The sequence below is a fragment of the Mastigoproctus giganteus genome, chromosome 10 (genome assembly GCF_048544385.1).
Source record: "Mastigoproctus giganteus isolate SK-2022 chromosome 10, ASM4854438v1, whole genome shotgun sequence".
NCBI lineage: Eukaryota > Metazoa > Arthropoda > Arachnida > Uropygi > Thelyphonidae > Mastigoproctus > Mastigoproctus giganteus.
Genome location: NC_143584.1, coordinates 39,166,013 through 39,188,247, shown reverse-complemented (window position 1 = coordinate 39,188,247; position 22,235 = coordinate 39,166,013). Strand labels below are relative to the sequence as shown.

The 22,235-nt window shown below is 35.1% G+C and overlaps 1 protein-coding gene across 1 annotated transcript in view; it reads right to left on the bottom strand.

Moving 5' to 3' along the window:
* LOC150078991 (multiple PDZ domain protein-like) overlaps positions 1 to 22,235 on the bottom strand; it is a 798,800-nt gene that overhangs the window by 280,642 nt on the left and 495,923 nt on the right. The window contains exons 15-16 of the mRNA XM_090382913.1: positions 12,912 to 12,983; positions 2,109 to 2,283 (exon numbers count right to left, since the gene is read on the bottom strand). Coding sequence (XP_090239039.1) covers positions 2,109 to 2,283; positions 12,912 to 12,983 — 247 coding nt within the window. The remainder of the gene's footprint in view (positions 1 to 2,108; positions 2,284 to 12,911; positions 12,984 to 22,235) is intronic.

The window sequence follows — 22,235 nt, the reverse complement described above, 5'->3', positions numbered from 1 at the left end:
AGGTTCTAATACCTTTTGTGTTTGGGGTTTACATAAAAAAAAAAAAAAAAAGTTAAAACTGCATAAGAACAGATTTCCTATTCGGTCTACTGTTCCTTATAGAAACTCAGCATTTTCATCCTTAGCCACACATGTTTATAGTATTATAAAACCCTTGCCATGCAATACAATTTGGGATAAAAAAACACTATGATGCATTATTTAATAATGCTTAAGGACTGTAGATTCGGTGATGATAATAATTTATTCTCACTGGATGTTACTTCCTTATATACAAATGTAAATGTTGAATACACATTAGATATTCTTTGGGATATGTTAAATAATAACTCTATACCGATTAATTATATGAAGGTCGGTATTAAAGAAATTTTTCATTTAATTAAACTTTTAGTTGAAGTCAATTATATCACCTTTCGAGACAAAGTATATAAATTTTTGGTTTGTCAATGAGATTCAGTCTAAGGGGCTTAATATGAGAGGTCTATCTTTCAAAGATAGAGCGTTTGACACCTTTTCTACCTCATATCACATACTATGAGAGGTATTTAGACTATGTTATTATTATTCTGGTTATTATTGATAGCCGCATTATCAGTAATAACCAGAACTATTCAAGACATTTTACATTCATTTAATTATACGAAGTATAATATTCATCCTAGACTCATTTTTACAATGGAAAGCGAAAATACGGATACTAAGCTATTAAATTTTCTAAATTTAATGCTCACTTGGGACGCAAATAAAATCCAATTTAACATTTATCATAAACCAACAAACATCAGTATGCTTCTACATTATAACAGCTATCACCCGTTTTCTTCTTCATACATTCTTCTCTTTCTTGGTGATTCCCTTCTACTTCTTTCTCCCCCCCCCCCAACTCAAATTTTTTTTTTTTGGCTGGTGCAGCAAATGCCTCAGGCTTCCATGCACCATATGGCTAATAATAATAATAAAAAACCGAATTGGGGTACAAGCTAAGGATAGCATATAAAAAACTACACCAACCAATAATAGAAACATTAAAAAATACTTTATTTCTGTCCCATACATTTCTGGCCTTTATTTCTGGCCTAACAGATTCTTAAAAGATACCGAATTTAAGATTGTGGCCAGACCAATACAGAAATTACACGCTATACTGAACAGCTACTCAGTATTTTCCTCTTTCACAACACAAATAAATGACTTAGTATACAACATTTCTTGCAGTGATTGTGACTCGTCTTACGAAGGATCCACACGATTTACGCTCATTGTCCGTAAATCAGCACACGTCCTCAGTTCTTGCTTCTCAGGCAGCAGCGTCAGAATTGGCTTTCCGTGCCGTTAACGAAAAACATACATTTTTATTTAACAAGGCCAAAATACTTATTGTCCAACATAATTATATGAGACTATTAATTGCAGAAACTGTCGAAATTAAATTACATTAGAATTCTATTAATGTTCGTCTTTCATATCTAATCTCCGATTTGTGGTGTTTTGCGTTCATGCATAAAGACAAATAATCACGGCATTTCTCATACACGTGTGAGGACAAATAATCTCTCTGCTTAAGATTCAAGCTCACGCACTCCATAATTTTCATACCGTGATCACAAGACATGATTGAAAAGCATTGTCTACATCAGGAAGGAAAATCGTTTTTCAAAACTTACGTTTAACTTTAATTAATTTTTTAATTCATTTAAAAAAAAAAATTTTATTTGAATTTTAGAATTTTTGAATTGTGTTCAGCTGATCTTTTACTGTAAACATTTTGCGTTAATGTTTCATCTGGAGGGTATCATATGGAAGTGTTCTGCATATCATACTGAGGAAAATTTCTCTTATTCTTCTACAAAAATTAGATTATATAAAATATAATAAGCACACAATATTTATCGGTGCTTAAATACAGTGTTGGTATGTCTAATTAATTAATTAGTGCAGCAATTAATTTGCATCACATATACGATGCATGAAACAAGACTAAATTTTTAATAATGAAGATATATCAGCTCTTTTTACCCACATGCTTCAATTAGAGAATAAAGAAAATACCTCACTGCAGTTTATATTAGGTCAATTAAAAACACAGCTAAGGCAATCAAATTTACCTCTTTCTTTCTTTGTATTGGATAACCTGGATACTGATATTTTGTCTATAGACTTATCTCCACTTTCTATAGATCTGTCTTCTCTATAATCATCAATAAATCCTGGCGAAGGCTTGGTAGGATTTGCTACTACGAGGGTGATAAGACCCTCAGCTTGTTTTAATATAGATGTAGCCTGAAGTACATTGCAAAAATAATGTTTTAACTTTATATATATATATATATATTAATAATAAATAAATATTCAGATGGTTTTAGGATTCTTCATTTTAATTAAACTACAAAAAACTACATAACATTATTAATTAGTTAATAAAAATGTATTGTACAAAAGGAGGTACAAAACTAAGAGTTATCAAAATACTTTTAAACTTTGCAACACTTTGTATTAAGTTATCTTCAATTCTTTTAAAACATATGCCATTATCAGATCAGATCAGATACATACAGTGAGTAAGAAAGCATTTGAATAACTGAATGAATACTCGATCTCGAGAATGCCCTTCTGAATTCATATATGTAATTGTTCATTACTCACTGTATAACTTCTTTGTAGAAATAGTGATTGACAATATGTCTCAACAGAACAAATTTTTTATGTTTTTGATGACTATTACCGAAGACAAAAATTATCATCAGATTGCTCAATCTTCAGAGTTTATTTAAATCTGGTGCCTTGGCTGGTCAAATTAAATATTCTACCACTTCCTTGTGTTCTACATACCAATGAGTTTAAAATGACAGATGTTCTGTGAAAGAGACAGCTGTTATCCTGGAATACAGAAATATGAAAAACACGAATATCCATCAAATGTTCAGCAAAACAACTCATCATCCAGAATATTTGAACAGACAGCCTGATATAATCTGTTCGGTATTTCAAGTAGTGAGACCCATTACATAATAGTGAAAACATTCCCAAAGCATCAGTGACCTACCAACCAGTTCATATAACACCTTGCACATAATGTGGATGAAATGCTTCATTGCTTCTCTAGTCAACGTGGTGCACGTTAACATTAGAGTATACGCAAAATTTGTATTAATCAGCTTTCCAATAATTTAATAGCTGCATATAAAAATCTTGGTTAATATATTGGTCTTTTTGTAAATATCTGGAGCAGGGTTCAGTTCCCAAACCCTGCTCCAGATATTTACACTACGCAATTCTCCCAGTAGTAATACTGTGTCAAAAATCGGCTGATGAAGTCCTTGGTTAACCCTTTCCAGCAGTTTGCATTTTATTTGAAATCATTTTTTCATTCACATATGTGTTATTGCCAATCATGATCATTTAGCACAAACTTTTGACTGAAATTCTGCTACAGATTTCTGGTTGATACAATTCACACCATTCTTTAAAAACTCTTTTCCCTGTTGTTTCTGAAAATTCAGCTACTGATTAATATTAATAGTAGTAGCAGCAGTACTGGCAAGCTTATATAGCATCAGCAAAACAAAAAATAATATCGTACATCCCCAAAAAAATAATGTCTAATTTTTCCTTAAATATTTATTCAAACTACACACATCCATGACACCAGATGGTAGTATGCTCCAACAATGACTCTGGCCAAAAGCTGATTTTTGTTAATCTATCCTGCAGCCATTCATTTTCAATTTGAATTCATGTGTCTCCTTGTGTGCAATGACTGAGAAAGAGTTGGAATACCAAAGTCAAGTTTACTAAATCCAATAAAAACTTTAAACACTAAAATCAGGTCATCATGCAAGTGTCTAGTTCCCAAATGCTGCAATTTACAGAACAACCAAAGTATCTTGTAGTCAGAGTATCTCTCTGCATCCTTGACTAATCTGGTTATACTTCTCTACACCCATTTGAAGAGACACATTTTTCTTAACATGAGGCTTCCAGTCCTGTATGAAGTACTCAAGACGTTGCCTAGCCATTGCTTTATACAATGAGAAAATTGCCTTTGTCCCTGCTAGCAAATTTCATGTATATCATTAACCCCTCATGTGTGTAGTCTGAGAGCAGAAGAATCCCATCAGCACTGAGCTCACCCAATTAATTCAAAGCCTCAAACACATCAATTGGATCACTTCACAGGTGCCAAAGTTGGTAAGGGGAACAAGGTAGTGAGTGCTCTTCATTGATAAGGAAGTGCACTCCCTTTTTCCCCTTACCAACTGTAGTTCCTGTATATATTTAACAAAATCCTATGAGTTGACTTTCAGCCTGTTTGCATTGCTCAGAGAACTTCATATCCAATGGTACAATTATCCCAAGTATTTTTCATTTCCCACTACTCTGAGTGGAGTACTACACACTTAACATGTTACTATGGGGCTACTGCTACCAATATACAGTACTTTGTACTTATCACTGTTAAACTTCATTTGCCATTTCTCAGCCCATCTGCCTAACTTATCTAGATCCTGTGTGCAGTAGCGTACCATTATTCTTTCCATTAACCACTCTGCCAACCTTTGTATTATCTGTAAACTTGGACATTAAGCCTGATATGCCTTCATCAATATTATTGATAAATATAGAAAACAACAAAGGGCTCAACATCAAACTGTGTGCGACTCCACTAATAACATTAATCCATGAAGATCAGTGATCATCAATGACCACTCTGTCATTTCCCACTCAACCATCCCTTTATACATAGTAGCAACTTGTCCTTAATGCCACACCGCTCCAACTTGAACAGCAGTCTTATGTTTGTTCGTTTAAGCTTAGGCTTATGGCGCAACAGCACCTGCGGCTATAATGCACCAAGTCAAGTCTTTTATGTGCAACAGTATCAAAAGATTTCCTGAACATCAAAATTATTTTTTGAATACAGTTCTTTTCTGACAACATTCATAGTATCCAATCAAACTGGGTATACAAGATTTTTCCTTAACAAACGCATGCTCCATGTTAAGTATCATTCCAGGCTTGTCTAGATAATCCTGCATTAATTCTTTCAATAGCAACTTGATTATTTTTGCTGGAAAAGAAGTTAAATTAAGAGGTTTGCAATTAACAGCGTCACTCTTTAATCCCCTTTTGTAGATGAGAGTAAAACCACGTCTCCTGTCTGCGGAGACCTCTCCTGAATCCAAGGATGCTCTCATAATTATGGCTAAGGGTTTGCTTACTTCCATCACTGCCTCGCTTAATATAACTTGATAGATCCCATCCACCACAGTTGTTGCCTTACTTACATTTAACTTCAACAATTTATCATCCAATTTCACCTTAGTTATAACAAAATCATTTAGTTCTTTGTTACAGTTTGATAAACATCTGCCATACCCTTTCTTAAAGAAAATCTCATGTATAAATATAGATACAAAATACAATTCAGTTTCTCAGCAACCAAAGCAGGATCATCAACAGTTGAACCATCAATATCAAGTGGACCAATTTTATTCATCCCCTTCCTTCTATTGTTTATATAAGTAAAGAAGTCTGATGTTTTTCTTTGCATCCTTTGCCAAAGATTTCTCATAACCTGCTTTCACTTGCCTGACCACCAACGTGCCCTGATTATAGACGTTATATCTACCATAGGTATCTGTTTTGCCTGATAATTTGCATGCATCCCATACATTCTTCTCTGCCACAAGTCTCATCAGTTCACCTGACGCGCCTCCGTAGCCAGGTGGGAAGGAGCAGCAGTGCGTAGCACACGCTTCTTGATTAGACCGGGGTTCGAGCCCGTCGCCACCAAATACGGAGGATGCGGAAAGGTCAGGGAATGACCACCGCATATCGCCGAGCAATATGGCCTTAGTTGCTAATGCTCCTAAAAACAAAATAATAATAATAATAAATAATAGTTCACCTGACATCCATTTAGGGCTATACCATCAAGAGTATTTCCTAGTTGAAAAGCCTAATATCTTGTATGATTACTTCTCTGAATGCTTCCCATTTAGAATTTGGTGATTGTAACAGCATCAGTTAGTTTCATTGTATAGAATTTACAAACTGTCTGTGACCACCGTAGTCACCTTTATGAAAGAAAAAAACTCCTTCCTTTACGGAAGCAACATCTTTAAGTAAATCCCATATCAATACACTGTCATCACTGCCATCTAGTGATTCTTTGATCTGCAGAGGCTAAATGCATGAATAATTGCTGCTTATAATCAGATAAAGAGTATTACTGCATCTTATTGCTTCTCTAACATGTTGCTGTAGAAAAGTCACCCAATAAATCCACAAAATTCTTGCTAATCTGTGAGTGACCAACCCACAAGTTCCAGTCAATACTTAGAAAATTTTAAATCCCCAGTTTAAGACATTCTGATTTACTGCCTCACTCTAATTCTCTACACAGTTGTTTGTTGTACTCAGAGTCATTAGGCATATAACATACTCCTCTCAATTTTGCTTTCCCAGTGCTTACGTCACACCAAACCAACTCAATACTGCACTGACTACCCATGGCAACTAGATGCACTGCCTTAGAAGTTATGCATTCTTAACTAAGAGTATAACCCTCCTCCTATCCTGTCTGCCCTTTCATACATTGTACTCCCCACATTCAAATTCTACATTCCTCATAACTGTGTGACATGTCTCTGATATCCCAACAGTGTCTACATTTGACGTTTTGACCATCACTTAAATTCATCAAATTTATATATTATGCTCCCATCATTGTTATACATGCATCTGTTTTAACTATTTACTACCCTAACACTGCCCATGTATTTACTTCTTTCATGATAAATCCGAACAGTTCTAGAAATTCCTAGCACCTTGCTTTCCATGCTGCTCCTCATTCAATTAGAAGTGCAAGAATCACTTTCACCTCTTCCTGCAGCTACTGTTAATCTATTAGTCTGTATATATCACCCCAAGCCAGCAGTTTTCCAACTCGCCTAACACTGCCTCAATAGCATCAGACAATATTCTTGCACCATTTCTATTTAAGTCTATCCCATCCCTGAAAAAGCAGTCTCTCCTGTTAACAAGCACAGAACATGCTGAGAAAAATTCTATCCCATGAGCCTTGCATGGTTTATCCAGGGCCAAATCAATCGACAAGGGTCTCAATTACATACTGCCTCCTATCATGTCTGAGCAGAATTGCAGATGCCTTCAAATTTAACCCTAACTTGCAACTTTTAATTCAAAATTGCTCTGTATTCGTTAAGTAAGTCTGCAGATCTACTACTCTTAATGTCATTGGTACCAACCTGTACAACAACATCACCTGTTTTGCCTTGAAAAGTTGATATCTGTTCTACATCAGTGGCTTTATTTTTGAGTCTAGACAAATATCCACATACTACCAATTCTTTTAAGTCAAATGTTTTTACATATGATTATAATAATCATCCACCATTTCCTTTTTCACATAACTAGGCTGAAGTGAAGGAAATATAAATGATTATAGAATAAGTGATTGCAATAAGGAGAATACAAAGTACAACCATCCCTCGATTTGCACGGTTTCACTATTGTACTGTGAGATATTCACTACCAAAATTTTAGATTGCATGGCAAGTATTGCTACGTGCATGATTTTTGTTTACTAAGCTTTAAAAATTACAAATGAAGAGCAGATTTTTAAAATTTATTTATGATTTTTACATGACTGAAGATTTCATTGAAGGGGAAACACATTTCACCATAATAACATAAAATCCCATAGAATTCCAGCTATCGGGATTATTTCAAATGCAATAAGATCAAGTTTACTACCCCATTTATAATAGATTGCACAGAAAAGCACAATAAACCAGAAAGAACAGATTGTTTTTATTGTTTTATGGTCATGACCTCCAGAAATGTGCTTTAGAAAAATAACACAAGAATTTCAAAACTGATACTTATAAATAAACACAGCAATAAATGGTGGTGTGTTTGTCCGGTTATTTTTGAAACAACTTACTAATTCGGGAACCCCTGCATCAGTTATAGATTACAATAACTGATGAATAATTTTTTCTTCATCAGTTATCATACAGAATCTTTTACTGGTTTGCACAATATAAAGTGCTTTTATCAGTAAGCACTGCTTTTGTTGATTTAAAATTTCTTGTCTATATAAAGTGTGTTTAATTATTGCCTAAAATAATGAAAGCTACACAAAAAAAAATTTTTAATTTAGAGGAAAAATTAAAAATCGTTAAGGAGTTAGAAAAATGGCATAACTGTTGTGACTCTGGCAAAGGAATGTTGTTATTGTTGTTTGGTTTTTAGGAGCATTAGCAACTAAGGCCAGATTGCTCTGGGGATATGCGGTGGTCATTCCCTGACCTTTCTGTGTCCTCCGTATTTGGGGGATCACGGGCTCGAACCCCGGTCTAATCAAGAAGCATGTGTTACGCACTGCTGCCACTGCCCACCTGGCTATGGAGGTGCCTGGCAAAAGAATACACCATAAACGAATCTAGCATTCGACGAATTATGGAAAATGCTGAGAAAATTAAAAGTTCAGTTATCTGTCCCAACATCATAGGCTGCAAAAAGCACTCCAAAAGTGAGAAATCCTATCTTAAAGAAAACTGAAAAATTTCTGGATAGATCTTAATCAAAAGAGAATGCCTCTTAATTCGGATATTATTTGCACCAAACCTCTGCAAATTTTTAATCGCTTACAAGAAGAAGCAGCCAGTCCATCCATTGCGGACGTCTTTCAGGACAGTTAAGGGTTGGTTTGAAAAAAAAAAAAAAAAAAAAGGCAACATCTTCACAATCTAAAATTAACTGGCAAAGCAGCCAATGCAGATACAGAAGCTGCTTCTTTGTATCTGAAAACTTTACAGGATGTATTGCAACTCAGGGCTATCTAGCAAGTCAAGTGTTTAATGTTGATGAGACCAGCTTATTTTTGAAGCATATGCCTAGCCAAACATTTATTTCAAAAGAGGAAAAAACCGCAAAAAATACACTGGTGTTCAAAGAAAGTGCATCGCCCCTTAAAATTGTAATTGTCGTCTAAATAATGTAAGTATATGGCAATACTTCTTACAGATTGCATCAGATAAGATTGACACGCTAAATGATAACATAATATTGCATCAGCTGTTACTTTCAGCTATATAAGCACACTCTGCAAGAGTTGCAGTCATTCCTTGACTGTGTTGTTATGGTGAGTTACATGCAGTTGACGCAATGAAGAAAGAGTGATACTGTTGCTTTAAGTGAGGAAGGATGTTCTTCCCATCATATTACTTATAGAGCATCTTATAATCACTCAGCAGTGAGTAGATTTTTTTTTTTTCCAAACTCAAGAATACTAGTTCTGCTGATAGGAAAAAAGGAAACGGATGCAAACTCGTCTATATGCCAAAACAGGACTGTGTTTGAAGCGCTTATGCATTAAAAACCATAAAGCTTCTTCGTCTGAGCTGAAAAGAGAATGGGAAGAACATACAGGAATGATAGCAAGTGCAGTAACAGTTAGAAGATGCCTCTTCAAAAATGGACTTGTAGCCCGTCGTCCTAAGAAGAAGCAGCCCCTCCTCACACAAAAAATGAAAAAGGCCCGATTAATTTGGTGTAAGGAGCATGTCAAATGGACGCCCAAGCAGTGAAGTCTTATTTTCTCAGATGAGAAGAAATTCAGCCTGCATGGAGACAAACGATTTGCCATAGATGTGGTGAAGAATACCATCCACACTGTATGGTGTCTACAGTGAAACCAGCCAAATGATATGGGGGTGCATTTCATATCGCGGAGTAGGTCACCTGATGTTTAATAACGGTTCCGTAAATGCCAACGGATACCTGGCTATATTGTAAGGCAAATTGCTGCCAACCATTACAGACCATTTCAACCTGCCAAGTAACTGCTTCTTTCAGGACTCTGCTAATTGTCATTGGGCAAAAAGTGTAAGTAGGCACTTCTGTAGTTACTTTTGCTTCATTTCTACATTAGAGGTTTGACAGTAATGTGTTTACATTTGTTACAGGTGAAAAAATGGTTGGAAGAATGGTCCATTATACCTGTTAGCTGGCCAGGAAACAGCCCAGACCTGATTCCTATAGAGAACTGTTGGCATCGTGTGGAATCTGCAGTTGCCAGAAAGAAACCAAAGACCCTTTTTAAACTTCAGGAAGCCATACTTAGTGTTTGGAACCATGAACTATCAGTTGATTATCTTCAGAAATTGATCTGGTCAGTGCCTCGACGGTGTGCTGCTGTCATCAGGGTCGGAGGCGGTTCAACTAAATATTAGTTTGCACCTGGTGAACTTTTCATTTTGTTTTCCATTGAAAATGATAAACTGAAGAAAATTGAGGGCTTCTGATAACATTTCAGCCATAATTGTGTTTACGAAAAGAGTTGTATAAAGGTTGCAAATGCTTGCTTTGGAATATTTTGAGAGTACCTATCAAATATTACTCAGCTTTGCCTCTATTAATATCTTTTTTTTATATTTCTATTTGTGATACTAGTCATTAATGTAAAAGGGTTAGAAATGTGAAATTCCTAGGTGATGCACTTTCTTTGAACACCGGTGTAGATTAACATTTTTGTTATGTGGCAATGCAGAGGGTGACTAAGTGTAAATTGCTTCTAATTTATATGTCAGAAAATCCTCGTGCTTTTAAAGGAATATCAAAAACTCCTTACCAGTTCACTGGAAATCGAGCAAAACAACCTGTATGACAGCTAAAATCTTTTAGGATTGGTTTTTAAATTGGTTTTGCATTGAAACAAAAAGATATTGCCTGAAGAAGAACATAGCATTCAAAATCTTGCTCATTCCTGACAATGTGACCAGTCATCCTACACATTTATCTGATCTGCACCCAAATGTGAAAGTTACCTTTCCTCCAGCAAATACATTCATTAATTCAGCCGACAGACTAATGTGTTATAATTTCCTATAAACTTTATTACCTAAGAAGATCTTTTTTACAATTGGTAGAAGCTACTGATGGAATAGGCAATCTTTCAATTCGAGATTATCAGCGGAATTATAACATTCTTGATGCTGCAAAAAATATTGAGTTCGTCTAGGGAGAGAGAGAGAGAGATTTGAAGAAATGGAACCAGCAGATATCACAGAAGTCCTTGAATCTTATAGAGAACAATTATCAGTGAACAATATTTTTTCATAATGTGAAGATGATAAAAATGAGAAAAACAAAGAAGATTCACACAAAAATTTGACCGCAAAGAGACTAACTGAATTTTTAAGACTTGCAAATCAGTTTAGCCAAGAAGCTCTGGATATAGTTCTTAATTTGGAGAGGAATTTAAATTTTTGAAGAACTTTATCATTAGCTTTAGTTCCTTTTGAAGAAATTTATACAGAAAAACAGCATGCTTCTAAGAAAACAATTTTAACTACTTCTTTCCAAAAAGTGCCAAATACTGTTGCAAGTTTATCACAGGAAAACAGTGAAGAAGTAATGAATTCAGATAAAAAATCTATAGGTACGTATTAGCAAGATTAATATTCTGGACATGTCTGTAATTATTTTCTTGTCTAATGATGACAATTATTTTCTATTTATTATTATTTTTTTGTGTGTACAGGTACAGAATCCTCATTAGGTCAATTAAACTACATTTTGCATTGCATGGATTTGGACTGTGCAGTGTTTTCCCAGAACATAACCCCCGAGCAAATCAAGGGATGACTGCACTACAATAGATTATTTCCGGCATACAACTATCATGTGAGCATTTGTTCTAAAAACAAAATTTACAAGATACTCATTAATCTAACAGATTCAGTACAAAATGCTTGACCATCCCAGCTTGATTGATTTTGATTGATTTGGTAGTTGTTGGCGCATCGGCTTCTGTGGCCATATTGCACCTCCCAAGGTTTTTGCAGTACTTTGATCCAAGCCCAAGGCGGGAATCGAACCCGCGACCTTTGGGTTGCCGGGCAGGTACTTTACCCACTCGGCTAGCCCGGTCGGCGACCATCCCAGCAATATCCACAATAAAATGTATAAAAGATACTGTCTAAGTGAAAAATAATATTGTCAAGTTGTAAGCTTATCCATGCTAAACAATTAATAACGAACGTAAGGATAAAACATCTAAAAATTAAGTTTTATAATTCCATCAATGCAGGTGCAATTCATATCCATATTTTTATGTAATATGTAAAGTTTAAAAAGGGAGGATAAATATCATAATCATTGTAAATTTCAAGATTTAGACATACTGCAAAATCAGAAGATAATTGTTCATTATTTTATCACTTAACCCCACAAGTTTAATGTATATTTATTAACATACTATGATGCTAACCAATGAACTAATTAAATTTTATAGGAGTTGTTTGTCTCATTAGTGCAAGGGTGTCCAGCCGATCATTTCATATTTTGGTCTGCATACAGGTGAGGCCGAAGTTATGCAACCTCCAAGTTTAAAATCGATGCATCTCAAATTATGGTTTCATATGGACTTTTTACATTGAAACATTTTTACACTGAAAACATCCATCTTCAGCAAAATTCAAAAAAATTCAGTATCGCTTTCATATTATGTTTTAAGCATCTTCCACAGTATATTTAGATTTAACAATATTATTATAATTATATAATAAGAATGCTATTAATATCAGATAATGATTTTTTGGGATTGATTATAATATGTAAAAAAATGAACATTAAAAACAAAAATTATCCATTTTGAAAAAGCATAATTAGGGGTAAGGAACTGTCCTTGTGGTGTATGAACCACTGCCCTCAAGAACCAAGGCAGCCCACAACCTTCAATATTTTTATTTGTTTTGGCTCTTAGTCAAAAGGTTGGACATCCCCTGCATGTATAAAACCCAACTTCTAATATATCTAGCCTTGAATGACTGTGTCCTGAAATGCTTCATCATGGAATATATTCACTAAACACTCACAGCATCATAATCTGCTCCAAGAAGTTCGGTCTGATTTACAGCCAAAATCATATCACCAACTACAAGACCAGCCTAAAATAGAAAGAACAAGGACAAAAATATAAGTATTAATGTTAATGAAGTTAGAAAAGAGCACATATAGCTTTTATAATAACAAATGAAATACTAGCCTTGTATTTATTAATATAAAAGCTCAGTCCTAAAGTTCAGTTTACTGGGTAATTAAAGAAAACATTACAAAAGGCTGCATAACAAACCACATGATAAGACTGTTCACTGCCATGCCAATTTATAAATATTTGCTATGGAAAAATAGTAAATTTTTTGGCTTCAATTAAAAACCCACATAGCCCTTGAAAGAATACCAGAAGAGATTGTAAATGCATAGGAAAATTCATTTTTTATAAAGTAATCATAATTTTAATAGTCAAAAATGGAAGCTTAAATATTTCTCCTTAAAATGCAACCAAGTTATCAGATGTAACGTGAACATGTTACATTCTTGAATTATTTGTAAAATAATAAGAGGAGTTTACCTCAATATAGTATGTAGAACACTTCTGTATGATACTCTCCAGAAATTAAAACGAAAAAAATCAAAAAAACTTACTGAGTAAAAAATAATTAAAAACCAATTTAACACAATTAAAATCAATTTAACACAATTAAAAATATTAAAAAGAATCTATTAAAAATATTCAAAACGATTTTTTTATTAAAGTATCATACCAAAGTGTTCTACGAACTATATTGAGGTAAACTCTTATTATTTTACAAATAAGGAAAGAAAAATTGTTTTGATTATTTTTGTTACATTCTTTTAAATATTTTTAATTGCATTAAATTGATTTTTGATTGTGTTAAATTGGTTTTTAATTATTTTTTTACTCTAATGTAAGTTTTTAGATTTTTTCATTTTAATTTCTGGAGAGTATCACACGGAAGTGTTCTATGTACTATATTAAGGTAAACTCCTCTTATTATTTTACAAATATTAATATCAACGTAGAACGTATTGAGCATTACAGCTCTGATTCATACTATCTAATTCTTCAATTATGTTCTGAAAGTTTTACATTTTTTAAAAACTAATTACTCGCATTATTAGATACTCTCACATATATATATGCATAAGTGGCTACTGTCTTCACCATGCCCATTGATCTGCTTGTAATACAGTAAACCCTCGCTATTCGCGGTACTGTATTCACGGTTTCGCAATTGCCGATTTAATATAAAATGAAACCTAAAAAAATGTAAATTTTAAAGCGCAGTGAACATTTTCCACCATAAAAAAACATGGGCGTGGCTAACATTATCTTTCCCAGTCAAAACAGCGGTGAGTGTGTGGGAGGTGAGGGGTGACAAAATCGCGAGCGTGGATGTTTCTCGCTAATCCTTGTTCAGTATGTGTTATGCGCTTGCCATGGGAAGTTTCGTCGTTTGTTTTTAATTTATACACTTATAAATTGAATAAATTTATCAATTTATAAATTGATATGCTTACAAAAGTGATAAATCTACCGTTCTGCAGTGTAAAACAGACTTTTTCGAGTGTGTTAACGGAAGAAAGTGACTTTATTGTGGACAAGTTCTTTCTAATCCCTACAAAAATATGGCTACGAATAACAAGAGAAATGTGAAAATATCAAAGGTGATGATATTAGCGAATAAAACTGAGTTATTAGATAAAATTTCTAATGGTGAAAGTGTCTCCTCAGTGGCAAAACATAAAATCAATGAGTCAACGGTACGATCAATCAAAAAATCGGAAGAAAAATTCGGCCGTAGTGTCCGTGAAAACGTGCTAATTGCTTCAAAAATTTGCTCTGTAACTCGTGATGTTAAATTAGAAAAAATGGATTAATCTTTAAATCTGTGGATAGAAGACCGAATTAAAAATAAAATTCCATTGAGTTCACTCATCATTCGTAAAAAGGCAAAACTCCTTTATCAACACTTTAGCGAAACTGGTGATAGCATCGACAATGATAGCACTGGCGGGATAAGTTTTTTAGCTAGCAACGAAGCTGGTCTGAAAGATTTGTTTAAAATTTCTAATAAATATTACATTTAATATTAAACTGTTTCTTATTTTCATTTCAATGCCATATCCTTGCATTTCACAATGTACTGTCTACGTATATAGTCATATTATGAAGGTACATATAATACATACATAGACAAAATTTTAAGACTAGTTTTTCTTATATATTTCATACTTTGGAACAGAACCCCTTTATTACTATGGGAGCCATAACTCAGTATTCACAACATTTCTCAGGAACGTAACCCCAGCGAATAGCAGGGTTTACTGTAATTCAATTCCCAGTAGATGGATTTTGATGAAATTTTAGAAGTTGAGCCTTTCAGAAAAATCTTTTGCCATCTCAAATTTCATTAAAATAGGATAAACAGAGATCTGGAATCATTTTATTCATTTATAAATATATATTATAAATAGCTATGTTACGTTATGAGCTCTGGAACTTATTAACATTAGCAGAGACATAGGATGCAAGAAAGCAAGCTTATATAGCATCAGACAAAAAAAAAAAAAAAAAATTCCCATTTTATCCATCCATTCACTGCAAATGTTTGACTAGTTCAGCCTTAAATTTATTTAAGCTATCAACTTCCACAACTACAGATGAAAGTCAGTTCCAGCAATCAACTGCCTGCTGGCTAAAGGCAAATTTCCACACATCTATTCTACAACTGTCTTTCCTCAATTTGAATCTATGTCCCCTCAGGTTCTTAATCTGAGCAAGTGGAAGAATCCCATCAGCAACAAGCCTGCTTAAACCATTCAAGGCTTTATACACCTCAATCAGATCACCACACAAGTGCCTAGTCCCCAGATGCTACAACTTGCAGAACTTAAGCCTCTCTTGGTAAGAGCAACCGTTTGATCCTCTCATCAATCAATCTTATTGCTTTTCTCTGTATTTGTTCTAGCAACTCTACATCCTACCTAAAATGAGGCCTCCAGATGTGTACGCAGTACTCAAAGTGTGGCCTGACCATTGCCTTATACAAGGGGATAATCACTTCCTTGTCTATGCTAGCGAAACTCCTATATATCATCGACAAAACACCATGACTTGCTCTGGCAGCCCATCTGCACTGTTCAGAGAAGTTCATATCTGACTGTGCAATAACCTCCAGGTCTTTTTGATTCTCCAACTCCCTGAATGTAGTACCGCACAGTTGGTACATTTCTCTCGGGTTACTTCTACCCATATACAGTACTTTTCATTTGTCAAAGTTAAACTTTAGTTGTCACTTCTCAACCCATCTGCCTAACTTTAATAGATCCTGTTGCAGTAGCATACTCGTTACTGTCATTAACAACAATGCCAAACTTTGTATCATATGCAAACATGGACGTTAAGCCTGATATACCTTCATCGATAAACACACAAAACAACAAACAGCCCACTAATAACATTAGTTCACATAAAGTGGTGTCCATTTCTAACATTCTCTGCCATCTCCCACTCAACCATCACTTTATCCATTGCAGCAACTTGCCCTTAATGCCATACTGCTCAAATTTGCAAAGCAGTCAACCATGAAACAAAACCAAATTCAAAAGCTTACCTGAAATCAAAGTATATGATATCAAAATTATTTTTTCATCCAGTTGCTTTCTGACAGCATCTTAGTTTGTTTGTTATTTGGTTTTTAGGAGCATTAGCAACTAAGGCCATATTGCTCCGGGTTATGCGGTGGTCATTCCCTGACCTTTCCACATCCTCTGTATTTGGTGGTGACGGGCTCGGTCTAATCAAGAAGCGTGTGCTATGCACTGCTGCTCCTTCCGACCCGGCTACGGAGGCACCTACAACATCTTAGTATCCAATCAAATTGGTCAAACAAGACTTCCCTATAACAAGCCCATGCTGGGTCTGAACTATTACTGCAGTCTTGTCTGGGTGACCCTGCATCAGTTCTTTAACCAGTGACCCAATTATTTTCCCTGGAACAGAAGTTAAAATAGATGTTAAACTAACAGATCTGCAATTATTTGTGTTACACTTTGAACCCCCTTTGTGAATTGTGGATACATTTGCACATCTCCAGTCCATTGGGACATCCCCTGAATCTAAGGATGCTCTCATAATTACGGCTAACAGTTTCTAACTGCTTCTTTCAAAATAACTGGAGAGATTCTATCCACCCAGGTGCCTTTTTATGTTTAACTTCACAATTTCTCCTCCATGGCACACCCAGGGTCCTGAGCTGGATATCATCATTCTTCATTTTCTTGGTGATTCTCTTCTACATTTGACTCTCTCTCTCTCTCTCTCTCTCTCTCAGGGTAACTTGAGAATTCCCCCCCCCCCCCCCCGGTGCAGCATTTAATGAATTCATGGCATTTTTCTGCCTATAACCTGAAATGACAGTATTTCACTGTTCTACAAAGCCATGGTAATTCTTAGCAGCATTGCTCTCTGTATTGAGCTAAGCTTCCTCACAACAACAACAACACTGTCTTAGACTACTCACTCAAACCAAACTGAGAACAAGCACACATGTAATAATTGAAACAAAAATGCAGTCACACAGAAGATGCAAAACTTTGCTACATATCCCCCATTCTGATATTATAATTCTTAATATCATTCCTATAAATTTCCTAGTGTTGTCTCATACATACAAAATATAGCTATTGAATGATATTGTGCGGTCAAAAAATACAACTAGATACTTCAGTTGCTGTATTACTCGTAAACTTATACCATTTACTCTAACTACAGGCAGCCTAGTCCTTATTAAGCATCTTTTCATTACTATAATATGTGTCTTTGAAATGGATATTGTTAGCCCATGGAGTTTACACCACTAATCCAAACCTTACATCAAAATTTCTAATCTTCTCTCAATGTTTCAAATAAAACCCCTTCCACCAATGTAATGAGGTAATCTGCATAAGCAATCATTATTATGATAGGTATATCCCAACGCAGCCAAACTTCTAATACCAGGTTCCACATTAATGGGCCGAACACTGATCCCTGGATATCCCTTAACAATCTTATGCATTATGTTACCCACACTAGATCGCACTGTTACAATTCTTTCCCCAAAGAAGTCCTTAAAATTATACAATAAAATTTAGATAAACATTTTGCCATTCTTAACATTATTAATACACTGTTCCAATCTATTATGTCCAAGGACCCAGAAAAATCTACAGAGACACCTGTATTTTGTTTCAGACTGTTTAATACAACCAAAAACAGCATGAATTGCATCTTCTGTTTCTCATCCACAAGTAAACCCATACTGCCTTACAGATGGTATATTCTATTATTCTCAATGCCAGCTATTGCTCATACTTTCCCTAAAGCTGTAAGTAGTGCAATCAGCTGATATGAGTTTGGAGCATTTTTAAGTTTGGGGGTGATTTTAATGAATCTTTCAGCATTGCATCCTTCCAGGGGTGTGGGAAGAAACAATCACTAAGACAAATGTTAAGCATTGTTAGTAGTAAATTCAAATACAAATAACAAAACATTCTAATTACTTCTCCTTTTAGTAAGTTCATCACTGGAAATCTCTTGTTTCTAATTTTGCACATTGTTTGATCTAACTGATCTAAGGTAAAGGGTGGCTCATCCATTCTATTAATATAGTCTCTATTCAACAATATCTAATGAACCGTAAATACATGGACCACCAATCAACTGATCTAGAATTGCACTCATAGATTCCACCTAAGTAATACATTCCATGTTGACATGTCCTATTCCATACATTATTTCTGTCAATGTCCTTATCTTGCTTGATATCCTGTAAACCAGTGGTTCCCAACCGGTGGTTCACAAACCCTTTGGGGTTTGCGAAAGTGTTCAAGGGGGTTTGGACTAAAAATTCTGTAATGGCGTCTGCTTAGATTTACATTGGTATATTATTGTAAACTACAAAATGTAACTAATAATATACAATAAAGTAAAATAAATTAAATAAAAGTAAAGAATTTCCAAAGAAAGAAACCACATCTCCCACAATTCCTTATAATTAGTTTACTATCTTACAGTATATCATGTTAAATAAATCTGTTTTACATACTAAATTTTTTTTCATTCTCAAGGATCATTGTTATGTATAGGTACTTTTTTTTTTTAGAACCAGTAGTATTTAGTACTGTGCATGAGTTGAAGGTTGAAAAGATGACAGACTATGATTGTTGACATTGGACTTGAACTTCTGTAGATTGTAATTTTCAGGAAATGCTTATGAAGGCAGGGTGTTCCAGAAAACAGATGTTGAATGAATAAATGAGGAAGAAGAAAAGTTGGTTCTGTGAATTTGAACTTGGACAGCAAAATGATGTTGATTGGTTGCGGCACATGTTTGGACTGCTTTGAAAGAAAGACCGGGAATTATAGAAGCCAATTCAGAAGAACAGTACCCACATAAGTATCTATAGAAAAGGCATGCAACAGAAAGTCTATGGAGACAGAGAGTGGAGAAACTCTGCTAGAGACGAGATGTTAATTAACATAACTGCCCTCTTTTGAATGGAATTTAGAAGCCTGAGAGAGGTTTTGGGGGGCACGGCCCCAGATGTGGGAACAATATTGCATGGTATGGCGAATTTCCGAATTGTACAGAGCGAACAGCTGTTTGGAAGAAAAGTAATGCCGAGAGCGAAAGAGAAAACCCAGTTTTAGATGCAGAGGGAGCAGTAATTTTAATGTGCTTTATGCCAAGAGACATTGGAAGTCAGGTTAATCCCCAAGATCTTGCCTAGAAATCGGATCGTCATCGAAGATAAGCATAAGAATCCTTTTTGCAATATATAAGACACAACTGAGTTTTAGAAGGGTTGAAATTAAGTTATCTTTACCCCAATGGAAAATTACAAGAAAGTCAGCATTTAACGATTTTGCAGTGGATACTCGAGAAGTTGAGGCTGTTTGAGCAGGGCAAGGTTTCTCAAACTGGAAGATGGAATGCAATTGCAATGTGCTATTGTTGGCAAAACTATGGACAGAATTTCCGGCCAATGGAAGAAGGTCATTAATATACAAGAGGAAAAGAGTGGGAGAAACAACTGAACCTTGGGGGACACCAGCACTAGTGGACAAGTTAGAAGACAGAGAGCTGTCTACCATCACACACAATAAGCCGTCTACCATCACCCGTGGTCAGAGAGAAAACCGGATATTCAGTTACAAAGAACAGTTAGCAAACCATAGGATGGAAGCTTATTTAGAAGACTTTTATGCCAAGCATGATCAAAAGCCTTTGAAATGAAAAGAGAAATGGCTTGAGTTTCACCAATCATTTCCACTGGTAACATAAGCCAGAATATCTCCAATGGAACGCCACTGACGGAATCCATACTGGCAATCATAGATCAGATGAAAGATTTCCAGATACCGTAGTTTAAGAGTTGGTGGTTAATTGATTTCTCCATTATTTTGGAAAGAGTAGAAGTAATCACAATGGGACAATAATTGGATGGAAGGGATTTGTAATCTTTTTTAGGAACTGGCTGGATACGAGCTAATTTCCAAGGATAAAGAAAAAAAACTTTGGCATAAAAAAGTGAAAAACGATGACACAAAACAGGAGTACGTTAAGGGGAACAGGTTTTGAGAACAAGTGAAGAAACACCACCAGGAACTGGAGCTTTATTAGAATCAGATTAATAAAAATCCTTCTGACATCCTCTTGACTGAAGACCACAGGATGCAGTGAATGAAGTGTACTGGGAACAGTTTGAGGTGATTTACCAAGATCATCAATACAGGAGTTGGAAGAAAAACAGGATGGTAGCAGGTCAGCTTTATCCTTGGTTGAAGTGGCGATAGAATCATCTGGATTAGACAGGTGGGAACAAAGATGGGCAAAAAAAAAAAAAAAGACCAGAATGCTCAGTTACCATTTGCACAAGAAGCAAGTTTTCTACTCTTAGCCTGTTCAAAACCTGTTTGGACTGATTCATAACTACTTTACAAAGCACTGTATAAATAATACTTAATAATTTTTATTATTATGCAATGTTGCTTATAAAAACGATGTACTGGAAATATTTTATAATAAAAATTCAGAAATATTATACGATTTCAGAGAATATAGACTTAGTGGTTCGCGATAAAAAATATTATGTTGAAAGGTGTTCGCGATAAAAAATATTATGCTGAAAGGGGTTCGCCAGTCAAAAAAGGTTGGGAATGGCTGCTATAAACTAGTCCCCAAGGAATCAGGTCATCATTACCAGCCATTTTAATTAACATTCCCAAAGCTTTATATTCTTTTTTCACAGTTAAATGTAATTTCTTTGCATTCTTAAAAATTCCTCCTTCAAACTCCTAACATCCTTTGGGCTCCACTCTTTCTTCACTTGCCAATATTTTTCCCTTGCTTTACACACTGACTTACGAAAAAAGCATAGTTCAGTTGTCCCCCCTTTTTCCTGGTGTACGATCTATTTGCTCAAGCCTCAAGTTTTGAGAGGCTTAATACAGTTTGCACTGATACAACTGGACCACATCTTCACCTGTCACACTCAGCAGTCTATCTTCACAATCAGAAAATTCCTCTAACCATTCTCTAATGAAATCATCAAATATATTCCAGTTAGCATATTTAACTGCAAATGTCTCAGCAGTTCTACAAAATTATTAGGTGCTGCTAAATTTTCTAGTGTAAAACTGAATTTCCTATGACTGCTGCTCATCCAATCCATCTTAATAGACCAGTCATTAACTTGATAACTAGAAATTCCAATCGTAACAGTCAGGTTCATATAAGAATGCCTGTTTACAGAGGAAAACATATGTCCTATGTGAAGTAGGTTATATATACCTCCTTGATGCAACAAATTCCCCAACCACTTTATCATGTTCATCCCTGGCCTTGGTGTTGAAAAAAAGTGCATCGCCACTTAAAATTGTAATTATCATCCGAACAATATAAGTATATGGCAATATTTCTTAGACATTGCGTCAGATAAGATTGGCGCAAGGTGCGTCATTACTTAAAATACATTTAGGTAATGACATAATATTGTCTCAGCTGTTACTTTCAGCTTTATAAGCACGCTCTGCATAGAGTTGCACTCATTCCTTGCTTGTGTCAGAATGGCGAGTTATGTGTGGTTGACGCCATGAAAAAAAAAAGTGCTATTGTTGCTTAACGCGAGGAAGGATGTTCTTCCCATCATATTACTTATAGAGTGTCTTGTAATCAGTCGACAGTGAGTAGATTTCTTTCCAAACTCAAGAATACTGGTTCTGCTGACAGGAAAAAAGGAACCCGACGCAAATGAGTCTCTGCGCCAAAACATGATTGCATTTTGAAGCA